Genomic DNA, 19218 nt, shown 5'->3' on the forward strand with positions numbered 1-19218 from the left:
TTTAGTGCCGACACGATGCCTATTAGACTATTGGAATAAACATTTAGTAGATACTCTGTATATTTTAACCACAGACTTCTATTTTTTCAGGTGTGGTAACATTATCGTCATAAACTAGGCCTGGTGAGTGTTCGTTCCAAGAACACTGGTTAAGCCTTTTAAATTCTGGCCTTTTTTGGCGCTTTTCTTGAGTCTCAGATAAGCAGCGACAGTATCATCCCTATTTACCCTAGGGTCATGGTTCATAGCTCGTTTTTTTCAGAATGAAACAGCCTTTCAAACAGTACCACTTACATGTCCCTGTGGTGTACCGAAGGGGAAATATTTGAGGGAAAATCGGGATTTTGGGAATTTTTTTAAAAAAAAAAATGTTTGGGGCCCTCTGGGCACCACATGGGTCCACGCACAAGACTCAATTACAAAAAAAAAAAAAAATAAATAAATAAATAAATAAATAAATACTGCTTAGTGTACTAAACTATTGTACCGAATTTTGTTCTCATAGGTTGAATAGTAAGGGAGAGAAATTTTTTTACCTCTGTGGGAAAGCATCAAAAATGCGCCCAAAATAGGCCTAAAAACACAAAATGTAACTTTAAAATTTCTTGACACGTCCCTCTTTACCCTAGGATAATGGTTTATAGCTCGTTCTCTTAAGAATAGATCTGCCTTTTCAAAAGTACTATTCAAATGTCCCTATGATGCACCTGAGGGAAAAAATAGCAGAAATCTCTCAGTTTTTCTTTAAGAAATTCCTCATTTTAAATGTTGGGGCCCTCTGGAACCGCCCCTGTGTTAACGTAAACAGAAAAAATTCAGGAAATAGCAACTGGTATACTGAGTCCATGTACAAAAGTCCAGGCTCCTATCTTGAAAAGTAAGGGAGGGAATTTTAAAAAAAAGAAAATCCCCACAATGCCCCATTTCACCTTAAATGACCCGGATTAAATAGAAAAATTTCCTGAGACGTCCCTAATTAACCTAGGACCATGGCTCATAGCTCGTTCTCTTGAGAATAGATCTGCCTTTCCAAAAGTACTATTCAAATGTCCCTATGATGCACCTGAGGGAAAAAAATTGCAGAAATCCCTTTTTTTCTTTAACAAATCCCTCTTTTAAAATTTTGGGGCCCTCTGGAGCCGCCCCTGTTAACGTAAACATCAGAAAATAGCAATGAGTATGCTCACTGCGTGTACAAAATTCCAGGCTCCTATCTTGAAAAGTAAGGGAGGGATTTTTTTTTAATTTCCCCACAATGGACCATTTTACCTTAAATGACCCGGATGAAATATAAAAATTTTCTGAGACGTTCCTAATTAACCTAGGATCATGATTCATAGCTTGTTCTTTTCAGAATCGAACAACCTTTCAGACGATACTACTCACATCTCTCTATCGTATATATAAAGGGAGTAAATCCGGAAAAAAGGGAATTTTTTAGAAGAAAAATCCCTTTCCCCGTTTTCTCCCTATGGAGCCGCCCCTGTGTTAACGCATACAGCAGACTGCCTTTGATTCTGTCAGTCACATTCATCTTCTTCATAAACTCTCCAATAGATTTAATGTACATGGCAAATTTCTCTCTCTAATCACAAGCTACTTGAAGGACCGTAAACAGAGAGTTGTTCTTTCAGGGGCGACTTCTAACCCCCAACCCGTGATCTCAGGGGTGCCTCAGGGGAGTGTACTTGGCCCTCTGCTGTTTGTCCTGTATATGGATGATCTCTACACGCACTTATCAGCTCAACCTAGTGGCCTTCTGCTTTTTGCTGACGATTGTAAGTTATACAGAGAAATATCGTGTCTCCATGACACAACTGCTCTACAGGAAGACATAAATTACCTTACAGGCTGGTGTGAAATGTGGCACTTGAAACTCAACAGTAAGAAGTGTGACAGTATTACTATTACTTTGAAAAAGTCTCCTGTTCCCTCCACATACCATATCAACGATTCCCCTATCACACATTCTGCTAGTCATAATGATCTTGGTGTCATCTTTGATTCAAAACTCACATTCTCTGACCACATCTCCTCAATACTAAAGAATTCAATGCGCATGTTGGGACTTCTTTATCGATTCACCGAACTACGCACTGTTTCTTCACTAGCAACTTTTTATAAGACATTAATAGCGCCCAAGATCGAATACTGCTCTCCCATATGGGCCATGGCAGCACCTACACATCTCTCCAGACTTGATTCTGTTCTCAATTTCTTCATCGCTATAGTCCGTTTTCGTGTTCCTGCACTTCGAATATTATCTAAGAAGGAACTCTTGCGACATCTTAATATTCAGACTCCTGAAGTACGCAGAACTATCTCTGACCTGAAATATCTACATAAAATAGTTAATGGAAACTTAAGATCGGAAATATTACTTCAGGAACTATCCTTACGTGTCCCTTCCCGCATCACCCGGAATACCCACCTATTCCATCTTGCCCGTCCTAGGTTGGCTGTTATACAGAGGTCTCTTTTTTATAGAATACCAAACTGTTATAATCAAGTAACAACTGATGTGGACATATTTTCGAGCTACCCAGTGTTTGAAAGAGCAATTAAACGAGCTTTGACGGAATAGTTTTACTCTTACACTCTTCTTTCTATGTTGTTGTTATTGTTATCTTGTTTTTTTTTCTTTCTTTTGTTAGAATGTCCCTGTGTAAAATGGCAAAGTTATGCTGTATCTGGGAATTTGTTCAATAAATAAATAAATAAATAAATAAAAAAATCAGTAAATATCTACTGGTATGCTGACTGCGTGTACAAAATTCCAGGCTTCTATCTTGAGAAATAAGGGCGGGAAAAAATATTTACCGATGTCCTACGCATATTCCCAGAATATTGCACGTCTGCTTATACAGGGGTCTCAGGTAAAAATTTCCTGAGACGTCCCTGATTAACTTAGGACCATGGTTCATAGCTCGTTCTCTTCAGAGTGGAACACACTCTCACATCGTATTTTTTTTAAAATTTCCCCATCATGTACAAGAGGCGGGAAATTTGAGGGGAAAGGCAAATTTCCCTGAAAAAAATTGCATTCCCCCTTTTCGCCCCTCTGGACTCCGCCCTTGTTAAGGTACAGAGCTGAAAAAAAAAATATGGTAAATATTAGGGTATACACTGAATGTTTGTACAAAATTTCAATCTTCTAGCTGCAAAAGTAAGCCCGCCAAAAATAATGGTCTTACGTGTAACAAAAAATATATTTCTCCCCTTATGACGTCATTCAGTTATGATGTCATGACCCCGAGATGCATGTTCTACAATGCTTCTATGCTTGAGAAAACACAAAATACCCGAGGTTAAAAGCTTTATTGGTTCATTTTTAAGCGCAAAAACAAGACACTGCTCCATGGGAACTATAGTTCCCATAAAATTTAAAAGGGTTAAGTGAAGACGGAAAAGACTGGAAATTTTGGCTGCTACTAGTGGAGGGTGACAAATTCATAGCTTTTTCTAATATGTGAAAGACTACATTTGATGTAGCATGCAGCGGTTCGGAAACGAAAACGACACTCAGAACTCATTGGTGCTCTCATTAGTGGTAGAGTTTCAGCTGAACTTCAGTAGTATTGCTCCAGTACCGCCAGTGCAGCAAAATACTAGTGAATCAGTGCAACAAACTCCTTGTTTGTCAGTTCCACCAGTGAAGCAAACTACCTCTACATCATCTTCTTGTGCTTCAGTCCATTTGTACAACAAACTGTGCGTGTACCATCTGCAGTCTTACCTTCGTATTTTGGAAGAACGTCTCAAAAAACTGTTCATGAACTTACATCTCATAACACAATATAGCTCAAAGATGTCAGATGGATTTTGTTAGTAGGTTTTGGGATGACCAATCAAACACAGTGTCAAGTAGGTACTTGACGTCAGAATTTCCTTGTCGAGCTACAGCAAATGACTTGGTGGATAGATTCACCAGGGGCATTTCAAAACTGGGGTTGTTACTTGAAAATATTACGCAAGTTGCAATGGACGGTCCCAATGTGAACGTAAATGTTTGCTTGATTTGAAGGAATGCCTCAAAATTGAAGCAGATGACCCAGACCATCGAGAAATTTTTGACGTGAGAACATGTTCTTTGCATATTTGTACATCGAGTCTACAAAACTGCTCATAACAAGATTGGATGCTCACTTCATGAGTAGAGACACAATTTTTTGGTGACACGCGAAATGTATGTTTTGTATGGAAATGTTGTGTACCTAAACAAACAAACAAACAAACGAAAAAAATCACTGTTAGGCCATATAATACTCGCGATTAAACGCGAAATTCTGTCGAATTAGCGAAATTCGCAACAAGACTCGATATTCCACGAAATTTACGCAAAAGTGACAATTTTTCGACGCTTTTACGATTTATTCATTACCATTATTTCTCCCTTCAGAATACTTGACCGTGAGTACACGCGTTGAGGTGAAAACTTACATGTGTTTTCTTTGTACGCGCTGATTTTGTTCAGCGTGAAAATGTGTGAAAATCAGGTGGCTTGTATTTGCATTCATAGATGCTTCATGATCACGTGGCTAGAGTTCGTTTTGGCGTGCGTGATCGCAGGTTCAAACCTTGCTGGAAGCTTAAGCCTCGGTTACAAACCTGAGTAGTGGTTCGAAGCCCACTTTGAACAGTAGGTCCCCTCCTATATAGCGGTTGTTGACAAAGGACGTTAAAATCTAATCAAACAATCTATCAAAATGTATTTCCATTCAAACGTTTTGATTACGGTTTTATTGTCATCACTGTTTCATCAGTTTTCTGCATCTCACGAAATTATCATAAGGGATTTTTTTTTTTTCATGGTATAAATAGTGCTTTTAAAATTTTGTTCCTTGTATTTCATATGGTGGGCCAGTTACCTATAACTTTACAATCTTCAACTTTTTATTTAATGAGGATGCTTAGTGTAATTTTTTAAAAACTCAAATATTTTTTGACATAGTCATTCATGAGCACATGTCATGATGATTGATGAGTGGAAATTAAGGTGAAATAAAAGGTAACTAATTGTAATTGCCAAGGTAAATATCGTTCTTATATTGAATTTTTATTCACCGATTTTATCCCGCTTTACGCGTATTTTTATAACGAAATTACGAATTCTTATTTACCACAAAATCGTGTCTCTATTCATGAGTTGTTTTTTTTTTTTTTTTTGTTTGTTTGTTTGTTTGTTTGTTTGTTCAATGATACTACACACTTTACTACTTTATAGATGAGCATATTACACACACTTTTTTTGGTTCGTTAAGATTTCCTTTAAAGTTTTGTGCATTCAAGTGGCTGGAAAACTCAAAAGTCTTTAAGAGAGGCTTGAAATGATCACGCCTCTTAGGAAGTATGTGAGTGGTGTCTAAAACAGCTTCCTCAAACTAAGAACTTTGAAAAAATACAAGAATTTCTGTGGGATCAGCTTCTAGTTGCGAAACTTGAGTCTCTTCAGTCAGTTGTTGCACTTGAGTTTTAGCCTTTTCTTGCCACATTTCAGTCTAATGATTCACTTCTGCCATTCATGTATAGGGAACTGTACAATCTGCTGTGCAGTGTTGCAACCAGATTCATTCGCAAAAATGTCATGAATGTAGTAAACAACGCCAGAAAGCTCACTACCATTGACTTGACAAATTCGTCCAATATGAAGATGGCTCAGAATGTTGATATGGTTTTGGTGCTTCTGCTGCTTACAAAGGTTTAAAATATCTGGAGATACTGTTATTTAGGAGGCAGAGAATTTTTGATCACTCTGTTCAAGAAACTGTTTGAAAAGTGTCCATTGACCTGCAGAATTGTTAAAGGCGTTACTTGTCTTTCACCAGATGTAATGGCGAATAACTCATTACAAGTGTCTCGTGTAAGCCTTGCCCTTGAAGAGTTTGCGTCTAAGAAGCATTTATCTCCATCGATGACCGATTGTGTGAAACGGGACTCCTTTCAACTTTGCGATTCCTCGTGTTTTAAGGAAGCAGTTAAGTCATTTAATTGGAAGACAAACAAACTGGATGTATTTCTTTCTAAGCGATGAGTCAACAAAGCCATGACGAAAGTGAATGAAGTAAATAGATTAAGAGATGAGTTTTTGGATGTGTTACTTCAACGTTTTATTTCGATTACATTGAGATGTGTACACTCATGTCCAAAATTATTGTCGCATATCTATAACTGTCTTCTTGTAAGAATATAATTTGATAATGATTTTGCAGGGTACTTTTAATACTAATACTATATGTAGAGTCGGGAAATGTATATTTGTAATAAATTTCATAGGAAAAGAATACAAAAATTAGCATGGGTAAAACAAAAGGTTGCTAAATGGATAAGAAAATTTTAGTTTCGTTTTATTGTTCTTATTTACTGCTCTTCTGACATGAAATTTGCCACATAGCCTACATTTGCCGATTATACACATACTAACATTATAACAAATACCAGGCGAATTCGTTATCAAATTATATTCCTACAATAACATATTTATAGACATGCGACAATAATTTTGGACATGAGTGTACATGCATTAATATTTTTATGATGTTGTGAAAGGTTATAATAAATACTTTTTCCTATTACATTCTTATGAAGTAGGCTTCGCGCTACAAGCTTCCTGAACGCGACAACACTGCACGACAGTTGCCGCACTTCCATTTACTGTATGCTGTTTCTTCATATAAGCGCGGGGAATTTAAAGATTGGGCTGCAACATGGCTCACCGCTTAACGCAGAGAATATGTTGAAGTAAACATTTTTTTAAAAAATAAATACTCTACCAACTAAACCCTTTTTTGTTAATAGTTCCAAATATTTGGAACACTAGACTTCCAAATTTTCGAACAGTGTTTTGTACGTTTCTCTACGTACCATGGTAAAGGAGATCAGAGCGTCGTACATTTGTTTTAATTACACAAAAAATATCAAGTGATGAAAGTTGAACTTTTCACAACTAACAGTTAATGGATGCATCTACATATTGTACACAGGAAATTATTTCACGTGATCTCTTTTCTGAGATATAGCTCTATAAACATTGATCTACCAAAAAAGTACGAAAAAATACGCACTTTTTCATTAATTTTTATTTTTTTCTCACTACATAGTACAAAGAAAATTTTTATGTCTTAAGTATTGAAAAGACAACATTTCAGCAATTCCAACGAGGCACGAGAATGAAATATAAGTTTTGACTGGACGTCACGGCAGCACCGCGAAGTCAGGGGCCTATCTTTATGAACTGGATAGTAGACTCTGATTGTTGGTGGACAAACGCGATTTAGTGACCAGACGCTGATTGTTGGTGGACAGATGTGATTAAACGACGATTCAACGATCTGCCCCAATTCCTATCAATTTTGCTTGCATAGGTATGCTAACAACTTGTCAGTCCGCCTACAAAATTGTGCACTACGTCACTATACGTGTGGATCAAACGATGGTTTGTAGGCGATCAATCGATGATCAAACGATTTCGATCAATTTTACTTACATGAAGGGCTGACAAGTTTACTCCCTCCCTACAAAATTAAGCGTATTACGTCACGACACGTGGCGATCAAATGACCGTCGTTGACGATTAAACATGATCAAAAGACGATCAAACGATCAGATCAATTTTCCTTCCATATGAGTGAATACGTTGTTAATTTTGTTAACCCTCTACAAAATTATACCTATTGCGTCAGTGCGCGTGGCAATTAAACGATGGTTGGTGGCGATCAATTGCGATCAAGCAATTTAGAACAGTTTCGATGAGTTTTACTTTCATTGGGTGGAACAGGTTATCTTGTTAGTCTCCTACAAAATTATGTTGGCCGAAATTGATGGTGATCTGTGGAGTGGTTCTTGAGACTTTTTTTTTTTAATCCCGGATGGACGAATACACAGATAGAGAAGGTATTATGTCACTGCGCGTGGCGAACAAACGCGATCAAAAATCTGGTCCGATTTCGATCAATCTTCCTTCCGTGGAATAGTAACAGGTTAAGTTGTTAGCACTAAAAACAAAATTATGCGTATTGTGTCACTACGTGTGGCAATCAAACATTGGTGAACAAATGATAATTACACAATATAGCCCAATTCTATGGGGACCAGTTATAATTCCCTGGGGACTTAGAGGTAAACTTGTTATGCTTATTACGCCACTATGCGTAGTGATCAAACTGATCTGGCTCAATTCAATCGATTACGCTTACGTATAGGACTAATAGGTTAACTTGTTAACTCTACAGAATTATGCATATTACGTCAGTACGCGTGACGATCGAACGATGATTGTTGGCGATTAATAGTGATCAAACGATCAGATCTAATTTCAGTCAATTTTGCTTCCATTGGGTCGAACATGTAAACTTAATTTTCCTGAAATTATGGGTATTACGTCCTACACATGATGAATAAATGGTATTGTTGGCGATCAAACGCGGTCAAACTACGATCAGTCAGTGAACTAACTTCGATCAATTTTGCTTAGTGGGAGGTTAACAGGTTAAATTGTTGGCATCTGTACGAAATTAAGCGTATTACGTCACTATGCGTGATGGTCAAACACTAATTGTTGGTCATCAAACAATCTAGTTCAATTCCAATCAGTTTTGCTTTCTGGAGGGGGGGACTAATAGGTCACCACTGTATTTTTTTTTATCAGTTTCACACTGTATTGAAAATATTTTTTATTTTCATCCCTATAGTTCAAAATACGTCTCGAGGCAAGAGCATGTGTTAATTTCTGAGGTATCTTTTATGAAAATACCTGTACCTTCAGCCCACTAGGGGTTCCCAAACGGCTTATCTAGTTTCCATTTTCTTGAAAATTCCTGAAAAATGGCCGAGTTTTGCATCCGAGAAGCACATATTTGGGGTATCGTTCGAAAGCTTTCATTCCGAATATTATTATCTGCAAACAAAGTAATTCTACAAGAAGCAGGAGGTTCCTAAGTGAAAATCCGCGTTTTTTTAAACCTTCATTTTAAAAGGGTTATATAATTTTGTAGCATAATTTTCCCTCAGTTTCAGACATTTTATTAATAGTCAATAACAATATAGTTTGTACATGTATTTATACTTTTTTGTTTAAATCTATATTGTAAGTGTTTATAAGTTACTTAAACAATACTACGAGTGAAGCTACTAGCATATTCTTAGTTTTATTATCCTTTCAGGAAACATATCCATTTGAGCCACCATTTGTCCGCGTAGTTCATCCAATGATTTCTGGTGGTTATGTGCTTGTGGGAGGGGCAATATGCATGGAACTTTTAACAAAACAGGGATGGAGTTCAGCATATACAGTGGAAGCTGTTATTATGCAGATTGCAGCGACTTTAGTGAAAGGAAAAGCTCGGATTCAATTTGGAGCCACTAAGGTAGGTTAATATAAATTTTATGTTAGATAATATGATCTTGAAGAATGTTCATGAAACTAGAGATGCATTTTTCTGAAGCTTTTCGCGTATGGTTCAATGTGTACATTGCATGTGTCTTTCAAGCATATTGCTCACTCACACCCGAGTTTTCCGTGCTGTAGATGTTGCATATAACTTTGTTATTGTTGTAAATGCATTAGATAATTTGAATAATGTAATTGTTAATACATTTTCATATATACTACCTAGGTAAATTCAGTTACATTTTTTTAGCAGATTCTTCCCATCTAACATGAATTTGTCGCTGTTCTAAGGTAAAAGGAACATAAGTATAATGTAGTGCACCGAACTTCCTAGTTGACTGGGAGATAAATCTAATTAAGGAATTTCCACAATAGAAAGTTACGATTTTCTGTATTAGAATGAAGGAAAGCGCTCTCGTGATAGATAATATGTGGATAACATATGTGGATTCGATTCCTGGTACGCGCCTTTGGCGTGGGAGACCCGAGTTCGATTCCCGACGGAAGCTCATGTGATTCGGATTCCACGTTAATCAGTAGGTCCCGTCTCATATAGCATCACTGCTGAAAGGGACGTTAAACTCATCAACGCAACTCGATTCCTGGTAGGAGCTCATGTGGTTCGGATTTCGCGTTAAGCAATAAATTCATGTATCATATAACCTTTGTGCTGACTGGATGTTAAACTCCAAATAATGTAATTAATGTATTGAAATGGAAGTTTTTCCAGGAAGTTCGTTCAGTAAATGTAATGACGTAAGCGAACTCTATTTTTCAGGTTAGTTTTCAAGAATATTTTAGTTCATTACCTTTTTGTTCAGGGCTCATACAATAAGTAACGGAAATAAATTTTACAACATATTTATTACAAGCAGGAATATAATACATTATAATTCTTCAACAAAGTTCCGCCACTTCAGTGAATCTACTATATATTATTTATATATAATATAATACGGGTAACCCCTCATAAGGATGTCGCTATTTTGTTGTTCTTTTTCGTTCTGGTTCAAAATAGAATGTACCTATTGTCAATGGAAGTACAAAGAAGAAATATCTCATCGTCAGCTTCAAATCGGTTCGAGAGCTTCCTGTAAACATCAATATGTCCCTGTTTCATTTCTAACGCCAAAAGGTTCGGAATCATCTGCTAAGCCTCAGTACGTCATAAATGACATTGTCGCTAATACTACACTTATCTTAATCCTTGAAGTCAAATATCAAGACGTCGCCAAATGACTCTAGAAAGTATGTGTTACTTATTCTGCATGACCCAACAAACTAGAGAATCGTTGGATTTCTAAGAGCTATGCATAACTTATTTAAGGATGTTCCAGCATAGCGTGCAGAGTACACTCCTATAGAGGCTCAGAAAATTTTGCAGTGAAGTTTTGTTCTATGTGGGCGTGAAAATAGTAATGTTGCTCAGCGAGCCATCGATATTTATCCTTATCATCTGTTTTATTTTCAAGATGTCAGGGAGGATAAAAAAGCGCCCAGTCTCAGCTACTCTAGCCATAGAATCGTGTTAAGTATATTTAAATAAAATAAACTGCTCATTTCTTAACTTACATAGTTTAAATCACTTGCATCAGATTCAGTCCATTTCTTTACAATACTTCATCGGGGTAGGTTTTAAAACCAGAAGATTTTTGTTCTTCTAGTTCATGTATACGAACTGATGAGAAAATAAAAATATGACTTGTTTTTGCTACACGTATTGCCTTTAAGAAATGTTAACCAATAACGGGTTTAGACATTCTGAATTTCTTTTCCGGAATTGCAGGAAATGCCTAGAGAAATTTATTCGTACTCCTCTATTAAGTTATAAATTGACTAGAGCTATTTCATGTTTCTGTAGGTTCTGATATTGGAGTGAATCGCATGAAATATCTGTTAGCTTCACTTGATGAAAATAGGCAGATAGAGTTATGAAGCAGTTCAGAGAGTTTTGTTCGAATCCAAACTGTAAAACAGTTATAAGTCAGATTCTAGAACTGATCAGGGTTTTGATCACTTTTAACCAAAGAATTTGGATACTTCAGAGTAAAATGACCTAAAGAGATATTGTTAAAAGGCTCTTAATTTCCAATCGGTATACAATGTTCAGCGTAAAATTTAAAAGAACAAACTTTAATAGCACGCAGACTTGTATATGATTTCAGTAGCTTCCTCTGTTGGCCTTGAGAAACTATCCATAAACAAATCCATGGTTCATTATGCACGAAATGCTCCTACTCGTTTGCTGAAGCAATAAATCAATGACGAGAGGAAGAGAAAAAAGTTCTGAGGACAGGAAAATAAGTCATTCTGAACAAGTTTGAAGCTAAGACGATTAAAATAATGGAAGATATGCGCAATATTGATGAGGAAATAAGTTTTCGTGTAGAGATGAAATGAATTACGATATACAGTTATTTTTTTCTAAAGATATGTTGTTAATATATCGCAGCCAATTTTATGTACACTTCTTCAAAATATAATTGTGCGCCTGAATTTTTCTAAATCTCTTACAATTGTAAGTTTGACAACAACGCACTCGAAGTAATAGGAGGGGAAGTCATAATCAAAAAAGAGTAGTGAAGCCTTTCCAACATACCTTGTTGCTTGCTATTTAAAATATTCAGGACCTATTCCGTTACTTAATGCAATGTTATTTTCAGAGCACAATAGTAGAAAACGCAGAAATGCAGAAAACATCGTTTACTTAAAGAGAAAACACATGTTTTTTAAACCCAAAGAAAATCGTAAAAATCCAGGACGATTTTAAGGAGTACGCTGGCTATCAATACAACTGAAAAGTAGATACCACAGTTTGTTTCGGTAGCCGTGACTTTTTAGTTCTCTGTTTCTGTTGGGATTCAAACTTTTGAACGTGGTTCGGATTCCACTAGGTGCCTGTTTATTTTTTAAAAATGTTTTCCACTGTTCTTACTTGACAGTTTCTGATTTTATTATTCATTTCCTTCTTTTTTTCTTCAGAAGAAGTCATGATTTAAAAAGTCACTAACCGATTGCCGTTGGTATCCAACAATTTCCCAAATACCAAGGAAATAAATAGTTTTTTTCTTTTTTAAAAGGTACATAGATGCTACTAAATTACTAGTAAAATGGGTTAAAGTCTTTTATTTTGCCCAGTGTGCGCATTGAAGGGATGCCAGGGATTTCCACGTGACAAAAATGTGTGCCTCCTGAAGAAGAAAATTTTCATCTCTTGCTGCACGGATAACTTTTCCCGCTTCTAGAATTTTTTCGAATGTCCATAAGGGAAGAACTTCTATTCTAGGAACAGAAACAAAGAACAACTTCTATTTTACAGAAGAAAGTAGTACAATTAGGAACAGATCTTGTTAAAGAGATTAGTATACCAAAATTCAGTTATATATTTGCCGTGTCCATGTGTCTGTCCGTCCGCAAGACGAAAGCATCTCTCAAGAATTACCATCGACGGATCACCACCAAATTTGTTCAGTATGTAGAGGATCAGAAGTTAGGAATAGAGTTCGATTACAGCTGCAATATTCAAAGCGACAGTAATAGTAAAAAACAAGTTTTTATGTTCATCACTATAGAGCAAAAACGGTAACACGTATATAGAGAAGCGGTTTCCTGCAATCGATTAAGCACACCAAGATTACATTTCATCTATATACTTTACTCTCTATTAAAACCGAAAGCAGTAGAAGTCCTTTACAACTTTCGTTTTCAGTATTAATCTACACAGACCAAAAGTTATGTTTTTTTTTTAAAGAAAAAAAGTCGGTTTAGCGTTCTACGAATAGGAAGTATTTTCTGTCTTAACCCTCTATTCAAACCGTAAGTTTCAGATATAAACCACTTTCGAGTTTGTTGATCGTCATAAAATAAAAATCTTGATAGATAGCGAAAAGCGGTTTCCTGTGACAGAAAATCGACCACTTTCGGGTTCAACGGTGGCCCCTCTAAAATAAAAGGGGACTTAGATAGCAAGAAGTTATTTTCTGCAAATAAGTGTCCCAAGAATTTATTCCTCTTCACTTCAGCCTCTCTTACTACAACTGGAAGTGATAGAAATGTACTACCATTTCCGGTTTCAATATTGAGAAAGTATTAAACTACACAAACCACTTTTTCACATCGTGTATGCGTGTCACTCTATGTAGATAGAAGAAGTAGATGTATGTTTGTAAACCCAGTACAACCATACATTAAAAAGTAGTAATGACACCTGTACAAAACGCGAAGAGGTGGTTTGTGATAACATATATGTATATATAATATGATGGCTGGCCATGTACCATATGGATGAATTCAATCTCCCTGGGGAATATATTCAGATCGCACACTAATTGTTCTTCATTATTAAGTATTTGGATGTTATACCAAACATTTGAACTTCCAGTGAGTTCTTCATCTTTCTCTCGTTCTTTTTCAGTCCCACAGTCGTTGCCCTAGTTCAGTTCAATTCAGTAGTTAGTGAAATTTGTGTCGCTATTCCCTGGTGTTTCTTGATAAGTTTCCATAGACACCGCGAATTATTTAATGATATAATTACAAACTTATAATTGATATTTTTGACACAAAGAATTTGTTAATTATAACTAATATTCGCTAATTTTTAAAATTTAAACCAACCAACCCGTACCATATAGTAGGTAGTCCGACGTTCTGATTTTCGCGCAGTGATAGCACATTTGCCAAGACACCGGTATACTTGATACACTGACGAAGGACTCTCCAGAAAGACGTAATGTACTAAAAAGGAACCTACATGATCTCTGGGTCTCCACAAAACAAAATCGTTTTCGATCCTTGACGGATCTTTCTTGGAAGAGCTGTTTGCTAAATATCGTATAGTTCCGAATATAAGTCAGCTTTTTTCCCCTCAAAAGTCATGCTTAAAATTTAAACTCGACCTATATGCGAGGTCGACTTATATTCAGGCAATACTGAAATAGCAAAATAAAATGTAGTAATTTGCATTTTCAGCAGATGTTTATAGATGGCTCTTACAGAACTCTATTTTAAGTTGTAGTAACATTCCCTTAGTAGAGCTATATGCACTTGAATTCTAGTTTTTTCTCTTTTTATTATTTGAAGCCATAAACACGAAGTATTTTGCCATCATTCTTACTGGTGTCTTATCTTTGCTTTACTTTATCTGGCATGCAGACCTCTAGTAACATTAAAATGGATATCAAAAAATTGATAAAGTGGAAATATGGGGTACACAACAAAATCAGTTGAGCCAGCAAAAGCGAAGATCTTACGATGCAAATTTTAATATCATGGTGGTGAAATATACAGAACGACACAACTGTGAAACATCCAAACGTTTTGACGTGTCTGAGAAAAATGTAAGAGACTGGAAGAAAATTGCACAGCAACTAAGGAACTTTTGTGCTACAAGGGAAGCTTTTCAAGGTCTGAAGTCCGACCGGCAAATTTAAGAACATGGAAGAACAGATGGTGGCATTTATCACAGAAAAGTGTGATCAAATTTTCCTGTTTCACGTGAAGTTATTCACTGTAAAGCTTTGGAATTTGCTTGTATAGCCAATATCCCAAATTTCAAGGCTAATTTGGATGCTGCAAGAGGATAAAAAGAAGAAACGGTCTCTCTCTGCGAAGACGGACAATATTGGTAGAACCTCTTCCTAATGATTTTAATGACAAGTTACCTTATCAGCGTTATCTGATAAACTTAAGAAAAACTCACAATTACCCATCGGAACAGATTGGAAATGTAGACGCAACAGCAGTGTATTTCATATGCCGACCGAGGTAACTATTATTAATGTTAAAGGGGCAAAGTCTGTTCTGCTCAGAACAACAGGAAATGAAAAGATGAGTATTACAGTGATATTGTGTGCTTTAGCTGACGGAAGGAAACTTCCACCTTTCGTTATCTTGAAGCGTAAGAATTTGCCGAAGGAAATATTGCCGGACGGTTATTGTGCATGCTCAGGACAGGGGATGGATGACGGAAGAACTGACGAAAGATTAGCTGGAGGTTGTTTGGAATCGACGTTCAGGCGTATTGCTGAAACAGCGAGGGATGATGGTGCTCGATGCTTTCCGCGAGCATATCACTGATGGCGTCCAGAGGAAGATTGAAAATATGAACACTGATTTGATTATTATTCCAGGAGGAATGACATCACAATTTCAAGTTCTAGATGTTGTAAACAAGCCGTTCAAAGGAAAAATGCGATCCTCATACATGAATTGGCTTCTTGAGGAGAACCATCCGCTAACCCCAACAAGAAAAATAAAGAAACCCACGGTATCACTTCTTTCACAGTGGATCATCGCTTTATGGAGAAGTATATCCAGCGAAAGCATCATGAAGGGATTCAAGAAGTGCTGTATGTAACACATTGGATGAGTCGGAAGATGATGTGTTGCAGGACGATACAAATGATAAGAAAAGTCATACGCTTTCAAGTGAAGATGAAAAAGACTACTGTAGTGAGAGATCAAGTGACAATGGAGAGAAAGACAGCGAGATGTCAAGCGAGAATGAAAAGGAGGAATACAGCGTGTAACGAACCTTGTGCCGAGGATTGCTTGACACCCACCTTAATTCTATTTAATACAAATAAGCAGTGATTAAGTTTAGCCAAACTATCATTTGACACGGTTCTGATATCTGGCATAATAAAAAAAAAGAATCCCCCAAGTAATGCAGGCTTCAAATCTCCCAAACGAAAATGCAAGGTTATCAAGATTACAAATATTAAATATTATTTTAAATAAAAGAAAATATTCAATTGGCTTTTTATTACAAATAATCAAATATCAAGGAAATTAATACAAATTAACAACAACAATTTTAATTCTGTGAATGAGCTTCTTAATATGAAGAGTGAAAAAGTAATCTAATTGCAACTGAATAATAGGTGAAAGTTACTTGAAAAATAGTTAAATATACTTTGATAAAATGAATAATTCCAAACAAGAACAATTCTAACGCTATTAACAATTTCAAAAGTTAATAAAATTTACTCGGAATAGAAAGTGTCGAAACTTAGTCAAAAGCGACCGCGACTCGATCAAACAATTTTAATAAAAATATATATAACGCGAAAACTATTAAACTCTCAAAGCAAGAAACAAGAAAAATTTAATTCGACGTCGAAATCAATCTCTCAAATAGAAATATCAAAAGATTAATGGGACGCTAAATGCAATATTCCTTTAGATATCAAATTACGAATTATTTTCATACCAAGTTAAAAATCTAATAATTAATAGTCTAATAGCTACTTCTACTGTTAGCAGGAAAAAGTATTAGTCAAATTGTTAGTTAATTAATCAAACCAAGGTTATCTGGGGTTTAGGTTCTAGAAACTACAGCTAGGTTTGTACTTACCAATTTTCAAACTGCTCTAATCGGTCACTGGGATCGTCTGTCCTCAATCACCTCTACTCGATTCTACTGTTCCCAATTATGCAGTTAATAGAAGAAAACTTGGTAGGAAATCTGAAGATTTTAGAAAACGCCAAACCGAATTTAATAATAACTTCGTATTATTCCGACCCGTTAATTCAAACGAAGAAAAATTCAACTTCAAACTTTCTATTCCTCCGTCCTCCGTTAACATTCGACCAAATACAACAGTCAGGTACTTCCAGAAAGACAATCCAGATGGAAATTCCAGATGGACATTCAGCGCAGCAACTAACCTGGCTCACGGCTTTCGCTCACGAGCGAGGCAGCTGTCTACGCGCAAACGACCAGACATTACGTCACGAGATTTAACCTTGAGTTTGTTGCAAACAAACTCGCTTCTACAACCTTCGCTCTTATTCTCATTACCTACAATTTTACTCTTTTTCTTCTTTTTTTTTTAAAAAAAAAACGTAAACACAATAGATTCTCTTAATCGAGGAAATACAAAAATAGGAGTAACTTATACAATCAGATATAATACATTTTTCTTTCTTTCTTTCATATTCTTGTCATTGTCCATATTTTAGTTTCACTTCCAGAGACCAGCATATACAGAGTGTTCCAAAAATACAGGCAGCTCCAACTCAATGTAGCTGAGCATGCTACAAGCGAGAGATCAACTGTTATCACGGTAAAGTGATATTAAATTATGGTTAAATGATATTAAAATGATAGTTAGAAGTACCATTAATATCACCTCGGTAGCATAGTAATGAATATTCATAATTTTACCAATTATTACTTAACCTATTGCAGGAGAACAGGGGTTAAAAGAGTAACCTATGATTAAACACAATGACTACACGGTAATTAACCTAGGATATTTTATTTTATTGTAATAAATATTAATAATACAAAGTGGATGAGCACATTATAGGGCTGTTTTAAATCAAATACAATTATTAATAAGTATATGGGTCATCCACATCGAGAATAAGATGCTTGTGCGTCAAAGAGCTCAAATAGATTACGTAAGATGGATGAATAATAATCGTTACATTGAGACATAATACCTTGGCAAATTACAGTTATACATTGTGAACTCATAAGCTATGTGCTTGTAAACAAATATCAAAATGCTTTACGAGAATAGTTTCTTTTGCAAGCAAATTACAAAATTAATTGTAATAATTGTTCCGGGTTTGGTTATGAGGATGTAATTGACTTGTACTGCCCTGCCATAATTATGCATAAGAATATAAAAGACCATGCAATATACAACTTACATTTTCTGGTCCATCAATGTGAAGTCAGCAACAACGACAATATATTCGCATTACTACGGTGGTCAATTACAATTCACACCCAATAGTCTCCGACTTGACAATACGAAACAAAACTTCAACCGACTGAACGCAGTTAAACAAACCGCATCAATACGATTAAATAACTAAATACCCTGGTTTAAAAACCAGAAGGTTTATATATATATATATATATATATATATATATATATATATGGACCTCATTTGTTATTTTTCTTTCTTATGTCCTTTAAAACCAGTGCATTCTAAAGTATAAAATAATAGTTTTAGTAACGTATGCGGGGAAAACACTTGCTTTCACATTTTTCACAAAACAAAAATGTTTCTGTTATATAATTGTTTTTTGGTTCGTGGTGTCCTTCTCCAAGTTGTTACTATTCCAATAATAACTTATTTATGTTACTCAGTTTTTCCAAGGTAACTAAAGTTTCATACACTAAAATAATATTGGAGTCTTAATTCATAAAAAATTCGATCAAGTCCTTTACGTTTCCGTAATAACTGAAGGCGAGTAAAACATAAAAGGAAGTTCTAATGAAGCACAAAATGACAGTGATGTAATTGAATTACACTGAAAACATAGTAACACATATAGTACAGTATATTGAGGTTTAATAGAATTTGTAAACATTCTGTAAATGTTTTCAATAAAAATTGTTAATTACATAAATAATAAAAAATCGACTTATATTTGGGTATATATTTTTTCTCTAAAAACAAAGGTCGACTTATATTCGGAACAGTACAGTATTTAAGTAATTGTGTGTGAATAGTGTTTTCCAGGTCCTGAAAGTTTATAATTTAACTAGGCTAAGACATCCCGTGAGCAGACAAAGGGGGACATTTGTTCCAGACCCCGTGTTACATGGGTCGGATGCTATAGGAACAGAGACTTCATTCAAGAAAAGTAACAGTTTACTCTTTTTGATTCATTCTCGGAAATAAAAATATTTAGAAATGATGAATCATCATTTCCTAAGCATTTTCATAAGCGTTAGCATTACAATCGCGAAACGTACTCATAAGGTAGCATAAGGTACGTTAAAGATAACTATGATGTATATCTAGTTTAAACTTGAACACTGAGAAAGTTGGTTAGAAACTTTGTGTGTACTAGATAAAAATTTGTACAG

The 19218-nt window shown here is 35.6% G+C and overlaps 1 protein-coding gene across 1 annotated transcript in view; it reads left to right on the plus strand.

Annotated features, from left to right (window-relative positions):
* The window catches only part of LOC145666519 (ubiquitin-conjugating enzyme E2 Q2), a 361803-nt gene that overhangs the window by 280193 nt on the left and 62392 nt on the right, over positions 1 to 19218 (plus strand). The window contains exon 6 of the mRNA XM_081733809.1: positions 9159 to 9362. Within this exon, the coding sequence (XP_081589935.1) occupies positions 9159 to 9362 (204 nt within the window). The remainder of the gene's footprint in view (positions 1 to 9158; positions 9363 to 19218) is intronic.

The sequence above is a fragment of the Thermobia domestica genome, chromosome 12 (assembly GCF_964235325.1).
Source record: "Thermobia domestica chromosome 12, izTheDome1.hap1.1, whole genome shotgun sequence".
Lineage (NCBI taxonomy): Eukaryota > Metazoa > Arthropoda > Insecta > Zygentoma > Lepismatidae > Thermobia > Thermobia domestica.